Raw genomic sequence first — 19621 nt, 5'->3', positions numbered from 1 at the left:
TACCTTTACTTTAAAAGGAGGATGAATAGAAGAAGCTTGCTGCTTGGCCGTCTTCCAGAGACTCCTGTGATTCAGGAACTTGCCTTCCAGTCACAGTGGATGGTGGTCTCCTACTCACCCAACTACTTTTGTCTGATAACGGGAAATGGGTTGTAATAGTTCCCATGTCTTGAGCACCAGCTATGATCCAAACACCTTAAGTGCATTATGTATAATATCTGACTGAGTCCTTGCAACACCTAATGAGAAAGAGGTTTCATCCCCATTTCACAGATACCACACCCAAGCTCTAAGATACTAGGTAACTGTCTTGCCCAAGATCACACAGCTAGTGAGCAGCAGAAGCAGTAGGCAGAAAAATGGAAAGTCAGATGGCATGTGAAGGACAGTACACTGCTGAAAGAAGTGCATGCCTTTCTTTGTGCCATTGCCATTTTTATCACATGACATTCCTCAGTGCTGCTACACAAGGTCCTGTGTCAGAACAATGGATGCGAAGTCTAAGAACTGATTATTGTAAAGAGTTGTGGGACATAGCTTTATCTAATTAACTAACCAACCTATCTCAATATAGTTTTAGAACAGAGATGGAGGAGAACAGCTGTGTTTAACTGAGGACTTACCGTGAGCAGGGCACAATGTGGAGTGCCTTACTTAAATAATTGCAATGAATCCTTAGAGTGAGGGTCCTGAGGAAGGTGTTTCTATCCTGATCTTACATATAAGGAAGCTGAGGCTCTGCGGAGTCAAGTTTCCCAAAGTCACATACATAGTAGGATGGTATGACAGAAATCAGTATCAGCCTTCAAAGGCTATTTACTTTCCACTATGTCATACTGTAACATTCACTTGAAAAGCCATTTACTAGAATCTAAACTATGCAGAGGATACAGGTCATGTCATTAAATTATATATACTCCTCAGAACAGAATTTAGTACTTTGTATCTAGTGGGTTTCACGAAATGTTGGTGGATTGATCACCCATTACAATGTGTTAAAAAATAGAATGTAGACTGTGAAAGGCACAGGATATATCTTATTTCCAAATATGAAAAGAAAAAAAGTATTACCTTCCTTAGAGGATATACTGTTTTTTGGAAGCAGAGTTATAAAAAACCTTTTCAGTAACCCTATATGGATGGTTCAGAGGTTAAAAACTGGAGATATTACAGAAAGATTCCAATAAATGCCCCTTGTATTATAACTGCATGCTGTTGATGTTTTCAAGATGGACAGCCATCGATAGATTAATCTTGGTAGAGGAAGGCAGCTGGTATTTGAGAAATGTGTATGATATACAACATAGTCAAAATCCAACAACTGCAAGTCACTTGAAAGTATAAAAGGCATATTAGAAAATACCAAGGCATGTGTGTAAATACTTTGACATGAGGCCTGACCCTCTTCATGGTCCATGTGTGGTGTTGACCTGTGGCTGATCCCTCTTGTCTCAGCAACCCCAGACTTTGTGGAGTGTCGAGAGGTGAGAATTGGTGCTGTCTGCCAGGCTCTTCCTGATGATGGTGTTACACTAATATTCCAGTGTCACCGTCTTGGTTTTCAGGTATTCGTTTAGAGCTTCCTCACCTAGGAAGAGAAGAGCAGTTGGTGGGCCATGTTCAAAAGGGATGTGATGTCATCAGACTCATGAGTGTAGATGTGGAGATGACAAAGGAAACAGAATGTGGCCTAGGCCAGTGCTTCTCAAGTCCATGCCAATCACCTGAAGACTTTGTTAACCTGCAGATCTGATTGGATGAGTTCAGGTGTAGGCCTCGGACCCGCTTTGAGTAGTAAAGGCCTTGACCAGCTACCAGGCTTGCTAGGGAGCAGAGCGTGCTGGCCAATCTGTTTCAAACCATAACCATAACCTCGCCTTTATTTCCCTGCTTGATAACAAACTCTACTTTTATCCTTCCTCTGTTTAAGCTCAACAGAAGTGACGGGACACTGTCCTTCAGATTATATTACATGAAGCAGAATTGAGCACAGGACATCTTGAGATCATTTGATTTCATTTTATTTTAAAGACAAGGAGAATTGCATTGATATTGTATGTTAGAAAACAGAAGAGCATGTCTAGGCAAAAAAAATAAACAGTTCTTCCTTTCTCTGTTTCTATTTTGAGCCAGTACAATTATCCATCTCTACAGTGGCCAAGGGGCAGTGAACACCACGGTGGAACTACTGGCAACCCTGTCCCTTGTTGGAATCGCCCAGGCAGCTTTTAAAACTTGTGATACCAGGTCACACCCCAGACCAATTTGATCAGTATCTCTGTATTTTTTTAAGTTCCCAGGTGATTATATCTACTGTGCAGCTAAGACTGAGAACCACTAGGCTAAAGGGTTTTAAAATTCACAAAGGAAGCCGGGCTCGGTGGCTCAGCCTGTAATCCTGCGCCTTTGGGAGGCTGAGGTGAGTGGATTGCCTGACCCACGGGTTTGAGACCCGCCTGGGCAGCGAGACCTCATCTCTACAATAAATCAAAAAATCAGCCAGGCGTGGTAGCGCATGCCTGTAATTCCGGCTACTTGGAAGGCTGAGGCAGAAGGATTGCCGGAGCAGGTCAGGGCTGCAGTGGCCGGGAGTGGCCACTGCACTCCATTCTGGGTGACAGAGTGAGACTCCAACTCAAAAAAAAAAAAAACTCACAAAGGAAGAAACTATTAGGCAAACTGTAATATTTTATGGCAAAATAGACCTGAAGCTGGTCGATTACACTTGCCAAAAGACAAGTGAAACAGGAATGTCTGCTTGTGATTATGATTATTATGCTAATAATAATTTCCCTAAGAAAGCTTCCCACTGTGTTTTGGATCCAGAAATGAAAGCTGGATTCAAGACATGGAAGAGAAAAAAAAAGTCTTTACCTTCACCCGATGGAATTTAAGATGTGAACTGCTTTTATTACTGCAAAGACATTCCCAAAGTTATCAGGAAAGAAAAAAAATGTAAAAAACAAACAACAACAAAATAATACTCCAAATAAACCAAACCTATATTAGCAGGCGACAATTTCAGTAAATCACAGACATTTCCCCAGACTGGGGAAACAAGAGACGGGCTCCACAGCCAGACTGCCTGACTTCAAATTCTCTCTACCAGTGCCTGGCTGTGGGACTTTGGGCAAATCACTAAACTTTTCTGGGCCCTATGTTCCTGCTCTTTATGATAAAATCACCCTATTATGTATTTCCCAGAGCTGTTGTGAGGATTGCTTGTGCTCCTACAGGTAAAGCCTGGCATGTATTCAAAGTAAGCTCTTGCTTGAAAGGCATTAGAGTCACCGTTCACAGTGCATAGTGCACATTGGGCTCTTGACATACCGTCAGTCTTACTGCCCAGATGCCCAGTGAGCCCTGCCAATGGCAGTGTTAACTCTGAATGCCTGCCAAGCAGCAAAGAGACAGGGTCCATGCTTGGAGCCTGCTGGCTAGGGCCCCCGCCCATTTCCCTTTCTTGGTTCCAAGCAGTCCCATGAACACCAAGTTCATGCTGAATGTCAGATAAAAACCCAGGCATGCTGCAGCTAAAATGCATGATCAAGGTTTCTTTCTCATTTCGACACTAATCTACTTCTGAGAAGAAACATCTTCCCAACAATTGTGTACTTCCCCGTATGCATGGCATGTTCAGTAAAAATGGCTAACATTTTAAAACTTGAACATGCTTATAAACCCAGCTCTAACTGCCATGTAGGAAATGTCCTTCATACAATATGTATGCGTTGCCTGAAGCATAGGACAGATTTGTCTGTGATGTGGTGACAGAGGGGCTGTGAAGTAGAAAAGTAAAGCCATACCCAAGTCTTTTCCAAAGCCAGATTGTTTAACGCCACCAAACGGGGCTGCCACGTCCGTCTTGTTGTATGTGTTAATAAAAACAGTTCCTGCTTCGAGTTTTTCACTCACGTACATAGCTTTGTTTATGTCTCTTGTAAAAACCCCGGAGGCCAAACCATACTCTGTATTATTCGCTCGCTGCAACACTCCATCGATGTCCCTATAAGGAGTTTTCAGGAAGACATAAAACTTCATTAAGTGTAAAGCAAAACACTTACATTTTACGTTATGAATTTTTCCCCTCTGGACTAGAAACAGGAAAACATGACTGCCATATGCTTAAATTTTTATAAATGAAATATTCTAAGTTTATACCAAAAGAAAGTCCTATAGAAATATTACACTCTAACAGTATGTTTTTCATATATATCATAAAACACCTTTTTCAACCTAACCCAGAGTCATCTTTTCATCCTTCTCATTCATTACCTCTCCGCCTCTTCCCCTTTTCCCTGAGTCCCACTTCTGATGTATTCTCAGGGCAACCTCCCTCTGTCCTTCCATCTCTTCAGACTTTACACACAAGGCTCAAACCTCCCTCAGTGCCTGAAGCCTTTTCAGATCCCACCAGTGTCACCATCAAGGCAGCAGAGGGACCCGGGTGACCTTGGGCAAATGCCTTCATCTCCCCAACCTTCATCTATTCCTGTGAAAAGTGAAAATTATAATAAAAGGACCTGTCTTGTTGTCATGAGGATGAAATGAGCTCATCGTGCCTGGAACGCAGTAAATGTTCAATAAAAGTCAGTCGTGCCAGGCGTGGTGGCTCAAGCCTGTAATCCCAGCACTTTGGGAGGCCAAGGCTAGAGGATTGTCTGAGCCCAGGGGAAACTTGGTGAGACCTCATCTCTACAACAAATCAAAAAAACAGCCAGGCGTGGTAGCGTGAGTTGTATTTCCGGCTACTTGGAAGGCTGTGGCAGAAGGATTGCCTGAGTCCAGTGGGTTGAGGCTGCGGTGGCACACTCCAGCCTGGGTGACAGAGTGAGACTCCAACTCAAAAGAAAAAGAAAAAAAAGTCATTCATCATCAGGTAGCACGTGCTTCTCTGATCTCAGTGTTTTGGTAGAAGCAACCATGCAGGGCTGGCTTAACTCTTTGTGGACTTAACGGTTCACCATCCATAAACTGGAGAATGGAAGCTCCCGAGGGCAGGGATAGCATCTTATATGTATATGGTGTCACATCATCAGACAAGAGTAAAGTCAATGACACATGCTCATTCAACATGATCGGACCTGTGATCTCCCTGCCTCTTGACTTAGCATGTGTCCATGCACAGGTGAGTGGAGACGTGGACCTGCCCTGCTCTTGGTTGAGTCCAGTTCCAACATGCCCGTCATAGTGGAGCTCAGCTTTCTGAGTGTGGTCCTAATGCTTTATTCATTTTATTTTATTTTGAGTAGAAGTCTCACCCTGTGGCCCAGGCTGGAGTGCAGTGGCACGCTCCCGGTCACCGCAGCCTCGACCTGCTGAGCTCAGGTGATCCTTCCGCCTCAGCATTCCTAGTAGCTGGAACTACAGGCACATGCCACCACACCCGGCTATTTATTTGCTTATTTATTTTACTGTAGAGATGAGGTCTCACCAAGTTGCCCAGGCTGGTCTCAAACCTGTGGGCTCAAGTAATCCTCTCACCTTAACCTCCCAAAGTGCTGGGATTACAGGCATGAGCTACTGCGCCTAGCAGGTCGTAATGCTTTAAAATGCACACATTTCCTACAACGCAGCCAGGAAGTACGAGTTGGGTATTTCATCTGAGGCTCCAGCAAAGACACTGGATCTGTTCCCAAACTGAAGGGACAATGAGTCGTGCTAAATATGCGGAGATGGCACAGCGCTCAGTGCAGTGCCTTACAAAGGGATGCTTCAAAGGCATCTGGACCATGGACAACTGTAAACTTGCACAAGAGATTTGGAACCTAACTTGGAGTGAAGTGAGACTCCGCTAAAACTCTCACAGGGAAGGGACCCACGAACGTATAGAGTGGGTCCTCTGGACTAGAGGCAGACAGATGGCTTCATGCGCTTCTCGTTGAGGACTATCAAGATGCCACAGATCCATCGCCCAGCATCTACTTCGAGAATAGTAACAGCGCAATCATTGCAGCGGCAACATCAACTACTTGGCTTAGAGAATCCTCAGAATGACCTAAGAAGGTAGACACTGTCAGTAACCCTGTTTTACAAATCACCAAAGTGAGGTGCAGAATGGCTAAGTCACTGGCCCAAGCTAACAGAGACAGTAAGGAGAGCAGGCAGAGTGTGCGCTCTGACCTACGGCCCCATCCTGCCTTTGGCCCTCTGTGGATGAACTGCCCATCTCCTTGTCTGTCTTCCCCATGAGATGGTGCGTACCCTGAGGACAAGGACTGTGACTTTTCCATGTTTAGATCCCCCCAACTTGGCTTCCATTGTCTGCACGTTTAACACCAAGGCTATACCATGGGGCAGTTGATAATGAGAAATGGGATAACAGGCATCCTTGAGTCAGTGTGTCAAAAGGTTATTCGCTAGAGCTGAGTGTTTCCCAAATCTTACACTGCCTGTCAAAGACCAAGAAAGTCCTTCCGAACTCTATATTGGTTTTTTTTCCAACTTCTTATTGGCTGAAGTAAACCTAAAGCAATTCTGAAGAGTTATAAGACTCCACCATGAGACTCCACTGTCTTAAACACATGGTCCTCTCTGATATGCTGACCACTGTGGAAAGTTTCATGTAGGGTAACAAGCCAGTGTACCATTTACACTTGAGTATATGGTGAGTGTGAACATCTGTGGAAAAAGTTGAGTGTCAAGCTTTTGAGGCCAGAACCCCCTAGGAGAGCAGCATTCTTTCTTCACAGATGCTGCCTTCTCTAGGAATGTAAATGTGAAAACCAGTTTCGTTATTTCTCAGTTACTTACTCTGTTGTACAAATATTTCAGATGGCAACGGTACAAAAGCTAAAATTTAACCAACCAAGATTCCATTATGTTGGCCATTAATTTAAGCCAAGAAGCAAAAATATGTTCTATAATGGATAGCAAAAGCATATCTTCGAATTATTCAATTAAGTTAATTGTTCTTATGGCAGAAAATTACACATTCATTAATTTTATGCTCCGTATGTAGCACCATGACAGAGGGAAAAAAAACTTATCTAGTCAAAACCCAAGTTAAGTGTCTGAAGATGGGGGTAGGAGCAAGGTGAGGAGGGCAGAAGAATCACCTAGGGGTATAATGTACACAAGTGGGGATGACAGGAACACTTAAAGCCCAGACTTCTTTGCTGCTATATAATACAACAATGTAACCGGAAACTGTGTGTACCCCCAAAGCTGTTGAAATAAATAAACAAGTAAAAGACAAGAGAGTAAATAAATAGTGTCTGAAGGACATACCCATTTTGGAATTTAGAAATGATCATAATAGGCCCAAAGGATTCCTCTTTGGCAAGGTACATGTGGTCTTCCACATCTGTGAACACAGTCGGTTCCATAAAAAAGCCTTTTTGGGGGGGAAAAAGTCAATTATAGGTTGAATCATTTTCAATTAATAGTTCTCTCACTTAATTACACTATACTTCCCCCCCCCCCCGGCTCAGTAAAATCAAGAAGAGTCACATTTCTCTATTTGGTGTTGGCATTTTAGGTTCTAATTTTTTGAGATCTTTACTAGGAAAATTTCAAACATATGTAAAAGTGGAGGGTATAATTAATAGTATAATAAATATCCATATTTTGCTATATTTACTTTTTCCTTGTTGAAATATTTTAAAGCAAATTCCAGATATCATAATTTTCATTTCCAAGTATTTTAGTACAAATCTGTAAAAAATAAGGACATTTTCTTCCATGATCACCATATGATGCCACACCAACAAAATTTATGCTCAATCATTGTTTATAACTTATATTTCAATTTCCCTCATCCAGAAATTATCTTTTTTTTTTTTTTTTTACAGTTGATTTACTTGAGTTAGGATTCAAAGTTCTCCACATTGTATTTGGTTTTTAGACCCCTTAGGAATCTTTTAATCTAGGACATTTCTCCCTTTTGCCCTCAGCCTTATTTTTTATGCCATTGTCATATTAATGAAAAGGTTCCAGTTGTTCTATAAAATATCTTTCTTTTTAGATTTGTCATTATTTCCTTTGGGTGATATTTGCTTCTCTATCCTTTGTATTGCTTTTTTAAAAAATGGTGGTAAAATACGCATAACAAGATTTATTGTCTTAACTATTCTTTTTTTTTTGAGTCGGAGTCTCATCTTGTCGCCCAGGCTGGAATGCAGTGACACGCTCATGGCCACTGCAGCCTCAACCTGCTGGGCTCAGGCGAACCTTCCACCTCAGCCTTCCAAGTAGCTGGAACTATAGACATACACCACCATAGCCAGCTTATTATTTTTTTTTATTTATTGCAGAGACAAGGTCTCACCAAGTTGCCCAGGCTAGTCTCGAACCCCTGAACTCATGCAGTCCTCTCGCCTCGGCCTCCCAAAGTGCTGGGATTACAGGCTGAGCCACCAAGCCTGGCCATCAACTGTTCTTAAGTGTACAGTTCAGTGTAATTAAATACATTCATAATATACAGGCTTCACCACCATCCGTCTCCGTAACTCTTGTTGGCTTGTAAAACTGAAACTTTGTATGCGTTAAACAAGAACTTCCTGTTCTTCCCTCCCCACTGTATTTCTTATAAATGAAAAGTTTGACCTAAAGGTGTGATTAGATTCAGCATCGGAGTTTTTGGCAAGAACACTTCCCAGGTGGTCTGTGTATTACACCTTAATTCCATCAGGAGACATGTGACACCCAAGCGTCATGCTGCTAAGATTGACCTGTGGTTTCAGGCAGCAAAAACCTGACCCCTCCAATGTAAGGTTGTGTTTTCCCCCCCGTGACTGGCAAGCAGTCTCGATCGTGATACTTGGTGCCTTGAAAATATCAGGTGTCCACCCACCTTCCGCCCAATAATGTCAGTCTCCATTGAAAATCTTCGCCTGAACTATTCATCTTTAGGGGGTGCAAAATGGTGATTTTCTCCTATTCTATCATTTTTTCCTACATTAAATAACAGGAAATTCTTCTGTTAAAAAAAGAGGTTTTAAGTCGGGCTCGGTGGCTCAGCGTGTAATCCCATGCTTTGGGAGACTGAGGTGAGTGAATTGCCTGAGCCCGTGGGTTCGAGACCCGCCTAGGCAACTTGGCGAAACCTCATCTCTACAATAAATCAAAAATTAGCTGGGTGTGGTAACACATGCCTGTAGTTCCAGCTACTCGGAAGGCTGAGGCAGAAGGCTGAGGTGGAAGGATCGGCGGAGCCCAGCAGGTCGAGGCTGCAGGGGCCAGGAGCGGCCACTGCACTCCAGTCTGGGCGACAGAGTGAGACTCCAACTCAAAAAAAAGAAAAAAAGAGGTTATAGCTTGGCGCGGTGGCTCACGTCTATAATCCCAGCACTTTGGGAGACCAAGGTGAGAGGATTGCCTGAGCCCACGGGTTCGAGACCAGCCTGGGCAGTTTGGCGAGACCTCATCTCTACAATAAATCAAGAAAAAATTAGCCGGGCATGGTGGCGCACGCCTGTGGTTCCAGCTACTTGGAAGGATGAGGTGGAAGGACCACCTGAGCCCAGCTCGAAGCTGTGGTAGCCATTAGCGTGCTGCTGCCCTCCAGCCTGGGTGACAGAGTGAGACTCCCACTCAAAAAATAAATAAATAAAAATTTAAAGAGGTTATATTAAAAAGACATCTGTACCCACACGTTCATTGCAGCACAATTCATGATTGCAAAGATGTGGAATCAAATTTAAATGCCCATCCACCGGTCAGTGGATAGTGCAAATATGGTATCCAGATACACCATAGAATACTACATGGCCACAAAAAAAATAAATAAATAAAATGAAATGATGTCCTTTGCAGCAACATGTTTGGAACCGGAGATCATCACCCTAAGTGAACTGACTCAGAAACAGAAAACCCAAACACTGCATGATCTGACTCATATGTGGAAGCTAAACGGTCACAAAGATGGAAGTAATAGGCCGTAGGGACACCAGTAAGGGAGCTAAGGTTCAGAAACAGCCTACAGAGCAGAAGGTTCACTATTGTAAGAATGGGCCACCTGAGACCCAATCTCCACCGCGACACAATACGCCCATAAATCTAAAATTTTTTTAAAGAGTTTTCTTTATCAGCTACTCAGTTACCCAGAAATTCAGATCATGCAGGAAACACAGGATAAATGTTGAATTTTTTCTTGTAATTACCAATGTTCAGAGTAAGGTGTTGGTGCCCAGTCTACCCACAGCCGTGAAAAAGGAGGTTTTTGTGGTTGTTTGTCTGTCCTTTATGAGTATCATAACACTGAGTCATTTACATAGTTCAGTCACAGCTCCTGCATTAGACAACGGCAACAAATCCTTCCCAGGCTATGCTGGCTAAGATGAAACCTCACAGTTCCCCATGACACTGGCTTACTGCATGCTAAGGACATGTCACATCCGTTTGGTTACTGGATTGCCACAGCCTTGTAAAGCAGGGTGTGCACACTTCATCTTGTTTCAACAGGAGGAAACTGAGGCTCAGAAAACTTGTGTTGTCCAAGGCGGCACAGCTTCTAAGTAGCCACGCAGGCTCTAGAAATGAATTATCCTGACCCTATTACAAACACCACTATTTCCTTTTGAGGTAAGATGGTGCCGTGGTGGAAACGGTGATCATCCGTTCCAGCTAAAGGAGGCAGGTGCCCTGTGGGCCCCCACCTAGAAGTGACCTTACCCAGCCTGTGGACTTGTCTTCCCCCGTGCACCAGGGTGGCCCCCTCTTTGACTCCAGCTTCACAGTATTGCAGCAGCTTTTCCAAATGGGCCTTATGATTCTGGGGCCCGTGATCGGTTGATCTGTCAAGGGGGTCACCAATTTTCATCTTTTTAATTTCTTCCACCTGCATGTTATCCGGTCCACGAAAACATAAACCACCATTAATAATAATAAAGGTTACCCTTGACTGAGCTTCTACCATCTGAGGGTGTGGTGCTCAGCTGTTTACAGATGTGTCGTCACTTAGTCTTTACAGCAGCACTGGAGGTTGGCATTTTTTATTTCCATCTTACAAAAGAGGAAACTACGACTGAGAGAGGTTAAGTGACTTACCCAAGTAAAGACAACCACTAAATACTGTAGAGCTTTTTCCACTCGAAACCCCAAGTTTTTAACCACTCACTGTCTTCTAACAGAGCATGTTACATGCGCTATGTGAAAATTTTCCTAAGGCCGGGTGTGGTGGCTCAAGCCTGTAATCGCAGCACTTTGGGAGGCTGAGGTGGGAGGATTGCTTAAGCCCAGCCTGTGTTCAGTCTGGGCAACTTGGCGACACCTCATCTCTACAATAAATCAAAACATTAACCAAGCGTGGTAGTGCGTGTCTGTAGTTCCAGCTACTTGGAAGGCTGAGGTGGAAGGATCGCCTGTGCCCAGCAGGTCAAGGCTATGGTGGCTGTGAGAGTGCCACTTCACTCCGGCCTGGGTGACAGAGTGAGACTCTGACTCAAAAAAAAAAGAAAAAGAAAAAAGAAAAGAAAATTATCCTGAAGGCTAATCCATTGGAAATAGCAAACTGATATTCTGAAGTTTTTATTAATATAGCATACTTTCATTCTTCGTGGCAAAAAAATTTATAAAATGGCCACGCTGTTCTCTTTTTTTTTTCCTCCTCAAGTGTGGCAGAATTGCCTTTGTGAAATTCTTACAGTATAGCCATGCCCGAGAAATCAGAATGTTCTGATGAAAAGCCTTTATTGCAGTATGCATCACTGACACATCATTGTAATTGCCTCTTATGCTCCTCAGTTATCTTAATCTACTTATGCGTTTTCTCATGTCAAATCCAATCCTGGTAAGAAGAAAGAAGAGGCATTACCATCACCCAGCAGGCCATGGATTTGGATGCAGCCTAGCAGTAATCTCTCAGTGCCTCGCACGGGATCTTGTGCTGGAAGATAAGCTCTGAGTGGGCAGGAACCATGTCTGCCTTGTTCTCCCTTGTATTTTCAGCACTCAGTGTCTGGTACTAAGTAGGTGCTCAAGAAATAGCTGCTGAATGACTGAATGCATATGAATAGCATGTGTGCAAAAGGTATTTGCTGATGGTCTGATATAGCAAATCCTTGACATTTCTAGTCTCAGCATTGGACTTGCAACAAGCTGTAGTTGACCCTGAAAGCCCACATTTGTATTTTGCTGAGACACAAAACGGCCACTGCCCACCTGACCTCTATATGACTTCCTTGTTATCCACTTTCATGAAGAATACCTTTGCTTTTTCAGTGGGATGGGGTGTAGGGAATTGGCTCTGGGGAGAGAAAAATCTAGGTGCTGGTTTTGCAAATATAAGCAAATTCGGGATGACTGTTACCTTCATAATGACATAATGTAGTATAATGTAGAATTTATTTTCACCACAGAATTCATCCTAAAAGTCCGGTAGTTGATGGTTAGTCCCGTATGTACAGAATCATAATCCATCTGCAGCGGCTATTTAGTTATTTTAGTGGAAGAGATGATATGCTGTCATGTTAACAGCAAATTGGGGGTTTGTAAGGATCTAGTGATGCATCTCTCATAGTCACTTTAGAGATTTATAACAATCTAGGAGTGGCTGGGCTTGGTGGCTCAGCCTGTAATCCCAGCGTTTTGGGAGGCCAAGGCGAGTGGATTGCCTGAGCCCGCGGGTTCCAGACCCGCCCAGGCAACTTGGCAAGACCTCGTCTCTACAATAAATCAAAAATTAGCCAGGCGTGGTAGTGCGCGCCTGTAGTTTCGGCTACTTGGAAGGCTGAGGCCGATGGATCACCAGAGCCCAGCAGGTCGAGGCTGTGGTGGCCGGGAGCAGCCACTGCACTCCAGTCTGGGTAACAGAGTGAGACTCCAACTCAAAAAAAAAAAAAAAAAAAAAAAAAATCTAGGACTGTACCTCTCACAAGTGTCAAGGATCTTACCTATGCAGAGCAAGGCATAGGTAATAACAGCTCTTAAGTAATATATATATGTAAGTATCTCCAGTATACCATTTTTTATATATAAGCCTATAACTTTTTACTATGAAAAAATATAAAACTATATAAAAGTAGACAAATAGCATAGTGAGATCCAGTTTCAACAACTACCACCTCCTGGCGAACGTATTTCTCTACTGACTTCCTTTCCTCCTGGGATATTTTGAAGCAAATTCCAGACACTATATAATTTAATCCTTAAATATGTCAAAATGTAGCTGTAGAACATAAGGTCTGACTTTTAAAAACATCATCACAATATTGCTATCATACCTAAAAACTCCTTAACAATCTTAGAACTACTTCTCAAGTCAAAGCAGTCTCTATACAACTCATGGAGCAAATCTGAAGTTGCCTCACCACTCTCGTCACAAATTCATCGTGGATGGATTCTTCCACAAACAACCGCCCAGCTGCAATGCAGTTCTCTCCTTTGTTGAAGAATACTGCTCCCATGCCCTTTGACAACAGAAGGGAAAATATTGTTGATGTTATCTGAGCCGCCAAGATGGTCATAAAATTGTGCACACAGAGAAAGAGGTGTCATCGGAAAACAGGAGATAATATGGAGAAGTTGCAGTCAGTCCTCTTGGCCTTGCTAGTGAGGAGAGCTGTTTGGAGATCATCAGTTTTTGTTTATGTTTTGTTTTTCCCAGGACATTAAAAAAATTTTTAATTTTAAAGATGTGGAGGACAGGGCGGGCTCGGTGGCTCAGCCTGTAATCCCAGCACTTTAGGAGGCCGAGGCGAGTGGATTGCCTGAGCCTGCGGGTTCGAGACCCACTCGGGCAACTTGGTGAGACCTTGTCTCTACAATAAATCAAAAATTAGCCCAGCGTGGTAGTGCACGCCTGTAGTTCCAGCTCCTTGGAAGTTTGAAGCGGAGGGATTGCCGGAGCCCAACAGGTCGAGGCTGTGGTGGCCGGGAGCAGCCTGGGCGACAGAGTGAGACACCAACTCCAAAAAAAAAAAAAAAAGATGTGGAGTACAGTTCAGGGTTAGGTATACAAATGTTCATTATGCAGATACCCTTATTGATGAGGTGTGCTCCCCCTGCTCCGGCAGATTCCCTCTACTGCCAATCTTTTCTTATAGTATTACCACAATTGTTCAAGGTCCACTTATGCGTGAGAGCTCAGTTTTGATGAAGCATGTTTTGGGGGATACTTTTTCTTCTTTCTCCCCTTCAATTTAAATAAATGTGTATAACAATAATGATATATCATTAAAAACAAATTTTGTGTTGCAAGAAAATCTAGATTATTCTATATATTTAAATGCATTCACTTGTATGATAAGTTTTACTTTTTAAAACCTCTACATTAGCTTGTCTAAATCATGAATTTTTAGAGCACCTCTACAATTCCCCTTCCATGAAAAGGAATATCTGTTTTTCAAGGAGAAGTTGGAAGAGTCTTCGAAATGAAGGCCCTCGGAAATGACAGATTTGGAAGACTGATGGATTGTGTGCATCTTTCTTTTCTAAGTCCAGGAAATCTCCCTGGACTGGACAAAAATTATAATGGATGCTTTGAAATCACATGTTTTTCCATTTCCTATGCATATATTTTATTACCTTTAATTATTTCCAAAATATGTTGCCCATCTTGGATTATGGGTTCTTAAGCGGTGGGAACCAGAGCCCTCTAATGTTATATTGTTCTATCCTGCAGAGTCTGAGGGTGGCTAATAGCAAACTCACTATGGATATTCAACTCTAGGGAAAAGGAAAGAGTAGTTCGCTACTCTTTTCAACATTACACTGGGGCTTTCTCCTTGCTTACAATTAGCAACTGTTATTAATTCCTCTTTATTCTTGTTATTCAATAAGGAAAGTGAGATATCTAGTGAAGATGAACTTCCAGCTTGGGGTTTTCAAAAACATTAACTGGCCAGGCGCAGTGGCTCGTGCCTGTAATCCCAGTGCTTTGGGAGGCCAGGAGTTCAAGACCAGCCTACGCAACATAGGGAAACCTCATCTCTACCAAAAAAAAAAATAGTTGAATGTGGTGGCATACACCTATAGTCCCAGTTACTCAGGAGGTTGAGGCAGAAGGATCGCCTGAGACCAGGAAGCCAATGCTATGGTGAGCTGTGATCGTGCTACCGCATTCCCGCCTGGGCAACAGAGTGAGACTCCAACTCAAAAAATTAAAAAATGTTAAAAAGTTAATAGACTATGGTATATAAAGAAAAAAGCTTCCCTTTCCCTTTATTTTCTTTTCCTCAGTCTTCTCTCTGCTAGGCTCTCAGAAACCCAGATACGCAGGGGAGTCCTATCCCGACGTCAGTTGGTGTCCCCCAGCCATTGCCTGTCACCGACCCCTCTGGATGGCCCCTCCATAGTCCTGGACCACAGGAGTGCTTGTTCTTCACTCCCATTGCTCTAGGGCCCTTGCATGATGAGGTCTGGATGTGGGTGTTCGTTAAAAATCATAGTTCGGGGCCGGGCACGGTGGCTCAAACCTGTAATCCCAGCACTTTGGGAGGCCGAGGTAAGGGGACTGCCTGAGCCCACAGGTTCGAGAACAGCCTGGGCAACTTGGCAAGACCTCATCTCTACAATTAATCCAAAAATTAGCCGGGTGTGGCAGTGCATGCCTGTAGTGCCAGCTACTTGGAAGGCTGAGGCTGAAGGATCGCTGGAGCCCAGCAGGTTGAGGCTGGGATGACTGTGAGTGAGCCACTGCACTCCAGCTTGGGCAACAGAGTGAGACTCCGACTCAAAAAAAAAAAAATCACAGTTCGGAGGACTGGTGAAATGACCGTGTTCAGTGCATAGGCTGGGAGAATGCACAGAACTGGAAAGATGCTAGGTTTCTGCCAGATTGAAAAGAAAGTTTTGCACAGCCCACACCCAGCATTGGCTTCCTTTAAGCCAATAGCTCAGAAATGAAGAATGAGGGCGGAGCCAATGTTTTTGTTGACCTTTCAGTTTCATTTAAACTAAATTTTTATACTTTGAAATAGTTTAAGACTCAAAAGCTGCTGCAGAAATATCGCACAAGAGTTCTTTCTATTCTTCATCCAGTCTCCCCCATGGCAACATCTTACAAACAATGCTACATTGTTAAAACCAGGAAACTGATGTTGCCAACTACTTTTTAGACCTTTTTATTGTGTCTAACAATCTCACCAGAAGCTCAGTTTGTAAAACAGATAAAAGTAGAGCAGTTCAGGTTGATGAAATGAGACGTTTCTGGGAAAGGAGAGGGAGGCTAGATGTCCCACTTGAGTATCTTTTGAGCTTTTTGATACAACTGCTATGACTTTACAGCCTGTTTTAAAAACACTTTAATAGGAAAAATTATAAAGAAATTATTTTTAACAATTAAGTGCTCCGAGTATTCCCAAATCTAAGCATAAAAAGGGTGGTTTCTATTTATGACTAGACAAAACCAAATCTCATTTAAAGACCTCAGAGAGGGCAACCTCTTTCAAGTCCTCTTCCTCTGTGGAAGCTTTTCTATCTTCTTAATAAATCCTACTTTCTCATAAAGAAAAAAAAAAAAAGACCTCAGATAAAGAAGGAGGTGAGCTGTGTTTTAGAAGCAGGCACCTGTTTACTTGGGTTTGACCCACTCTTACCATTCGCACGGCCTTGTCAAGTTCACAGTCACTGAATATTATAAGTGGGGACTTGCCACCAAGTTCAAGGGAAACTTTCTTCAAGTTGCTCACAGCACAGCTGTAGGAAAATAAATGAGAAATGAACATTTAGTCTGCCTCTCTCTCCCTCTTCCTCCCTCCCTCCTCTCCTTGCCTTTTCAACCATAAATTACCCTTTGGCAAGGAAAACACGACTGAGCCTCAAAATATTAAGAAACATATCCAAAGACAAACATGAATGTAGAAAGGTGATTCCTGCTGAAGCTGGGTGATGTGCACGTGCACTTTATTATGCCTTTCTGCTGGTTTGTATATATTACACATTTTCCATAATAAAAAGATTTTATTCGAAATCTTGTAATCAAATGATGAGTTAATTCATATTCTTTAGAAATTTTGGTTCCAAAAAGTCCTGGCAAGGAATTTAACCTCTAACCAGACTACCGGAGCATGGGGGAAGAGGACAGGGAATTACCAATTTTTATAAGCATGTTATTTCCCCATTCTTACAAAAGGATTTTTTTTTTTTTGAATCAGTGTCTCACTGTTGCTCAGGCTGGAGTGCAGTGGCACTCTCATGGCCACCGCAGCCTCCACCTGCTGGGCTCAGGCAATCCTTACACCTCAACCTTCTAAGTAGCTGGAACTACAGGTACATACCGCCATACTCAGCTAACTTTTTGATATATTGTAGAGATGAGGTCTTGCCAAGTTGCCCAGGCTGGTCTTGAATTCGTGGGCTCAGGCAATCCTCTCACCTCGGCCTCCCAGAGTGCTGGGATTATAGGCGTGAACCACTGCTTCTGGCCTACAAAAAGATTCTTATTTAAAACATTTTGAAACTATCCCCCCAAAAATGCAGGCAGAAGAAAAAAATCACAGGATTCCATGTCATGGCTCAGTGATCACTGTTTCTACCATTTTGATATATTATTTACCTCCAAACTATGTCCCATCATAGCTTTGCCTTGTTTAATATAGTTGAAATCACTCAATGTATACAACTTTATACTTTTTAAAAATATTTATCATTTAAACACTTTTCAATGTTATTAAAAAATGTCACCGGGCATGGTAGCTCACGCCTGTAATCCCAGCACTTTGGGAGACCAAGATGAGAAGATTGCCTGAGCCTAGCACTTTGAGACCAGCCTGGGCAACTTGGCAAGACCTCGTCTCTACAATAAATCAAAAAATTAGCCAGATGTGGTGGTGCACGCCTGTAGATCTAGCTTCTTGCAAGACTGAGGTGGAAGGATAGCTTGAGCCCAGTAGGTCGAGGCTGCAGTGGCCCTTAGTGTGCCACTGCACTCTAGCCTGAGCAAAAGAGTGAGACTCCAACCCGAAAAAACAAAAAATTGTCCATGAACATGATCTCACAGTATTCCATTACACTGACATAGTTTATTGCCTTGTTTTAGGTTGTTTGCAATTTAAAAATTATATATTACTGCTTTTTTGGGAGTCCAGTCTTTAAATAATACAGACTTGTCATACACAACATATAAGTCTGTCATTTACATATATTTTTTTAAGTTTCTTATGCCTCAAAAACAATTTGGGTCACAGCTTTGATACAGAAAATCTTTTGTGTTGGATTGTTAAAGCTCTCAGTAGGGTGTAGAAATTCAATGTTGTTTCAGTTTTATTGACCGTGGAAAATATTTTATTACATTCAAATATTTCAATACCCAACAGTGATAAGTAGATTTCTCTTCTAAATTTGACATTTTTTTTTTCATTCCAAAAGCAACCTATTTAAATAAAAATAGAAACCTGGTTTAACAGGGTCTGCAGCAAATCAACGTACTAAAACCAATACCTCTTCATGATCTGTTTGCCAATAGGAGTGGAGCCAGTGAAACCAAGTTTGCGGATGTCAGGATGCTCAGAAAGGCGCTGTCCTGCCACGCCACCTGTGGGATTGGGGAACGCAATGTGAATTCAGACATTTCCCAAGTTCCTATGGTGAGGGTGGCTTTGAATTCACTGCCGTAGATTTCTTTTTTTTTTGAGTTGGAGTCTCATTCTGTCTCAGACTGGAGGGTAGTGGCCGCTCCCGGCCACCGCAGCCTCGACCTGCTGGGCTCCAGTGATCCTTCCGCTTCAGCCTTCCGAGTAGCTGGAATTACAGGCACGCGCTACCACGCCCGGCTGATTTTTTGATTTATTGTAGAGATGAGGTCTCGCTGCCCAGGCGGGTCTCGAACCCACGTGTAGATTTCTAAGTTCTCTCTGAAAGCCTTAGTTTTACATTTTCTGTATTGATTGCAAACTGACAGACGTCTAAAATAATATCCTCTCTGTAGCTGTCAGATCTCCAACATCACGATGGGTAATCCGTGGCATTTATCTTCCAGAGCTGTTTTTGAAAATCGACTCTGGGCTCGGTGACTCAGCCTGTAATCCCAGCGCTTTGGAAGGCCGGTGAGTAGATTGCCTGAGCCCACGGGTTCAAGACCTGCCTGGGCAACTTGGCGAGACCTCATCTCTACGATAAATAAAAAACCAGCCGGGCATGGTGGCGCGTGCCTGTAATTCCGGCTACTTGGAAGGCTGAGGCAGAAGGATCGCCGGAGCCCAGCAGGTCGAGGCTGCGGTGGCCGAGAGTGGCTGCTGCACCCCAGTCTGGGCGACGGAGTGGGACTCCAACTCAAAAAATAATAATAATTTAAAAAATTAAATTAAATTAAAAAAAAAAGAAAGAAAATCGAAATGGACCCCTTGGGTAGTTTTATAACGTTGTGCAATCCTCCCAGCCCTTGCCACTTATCCCTTATCGCTGTATTTCCACTTTAAGATTTTAGTACGTGGTACATATATCTGTCCTTAATTGTCTGGTAAACGGTTTTTAGTTTTAAAACAGTTATAATTTAGGACAAGTCTCCTGCAGGAAAACAGCCACCCAGCTACCCCTGTGCCATTATGTCAGTCACCCCAAAGTGGGTCATTTAGTGGCTTACCTGAACCCGGAATGATATTGATGACCCCCTTCGGGAAGCCTGCCTTCGCAGAGAGCTCTGCAAACTTCAACGCCGTCAGGGGCGTGACCTGAGCAGAAGCAGGCAGCAATTACTGGCTCCAGACTCTCTCCTTCCCTAGGGACTAGCCCCCAATTTTCC

General features: G+C 43.0%; 1 protein-coding gene across 1 annotated transcript in view; it reads right to left on the bottom strand.

The window, feature by feature from the left end:
* Positions 1-608: 608 nt before the first annotated feature.
* The window catches only part of ALDH1L2 (aldehyde dehydrogenase 1 family member L2), a 49701-nt gene continuing 30688 nt past the window's right edge, over positions 609-19621 (bottom strand). Inside the window, exons 15-22 of the mRNA XM_008071426.2 lie at positions 19463-19550; positions 18322-18415; positions 16479-16578; positions 13251-13349; positions 10615-10780; positions 7231-7336; positions 3807-4006; positions 609-1588 (exon numbers count right to left, since the gene is read on the bottom strand). Of these exons, the coding sequence (XP_008069617.1) occupies positions 1533-1588; positions 3807-4006; positions 7231-7336; positions 10615-10780; positions 13251-13349; positions 16479-16578; positions 18322-18415; positions 19463-19550 (909 nt within the window). The 3' untranslated portion in view covers positions 609-1532. The remainder of the gene's footprint in view (positions 1589-3806; positions 4007-7230; positions 7337-10614; positions 10781-13250; positions 13350-16478; positions 16579-18321; positions 18416-19462; positions 19551-19621) is intronic.

Source organism: Carlito syrichta, unplaced genomic scaffold (assembly GCF_000164805.1).
Source record: "Carlito syrichta isolate Samal-C Ts95f unplaced genomic scaffold, Tarsius_syrichta-2.0.1 Scaffold314326, whole genome shotgun sequence".
Lineage (NCBI taxonomy): Eukaryota > Metazoa > Chordata > Mammalia > Primates > Tarsiidae > Carlito > Carlito syrichta.
The sequence above is the reverse complement of the archived record's forward strand: the minus strand, read 5'-3'. Positions and strand labels throughout refer to the sequence as shown.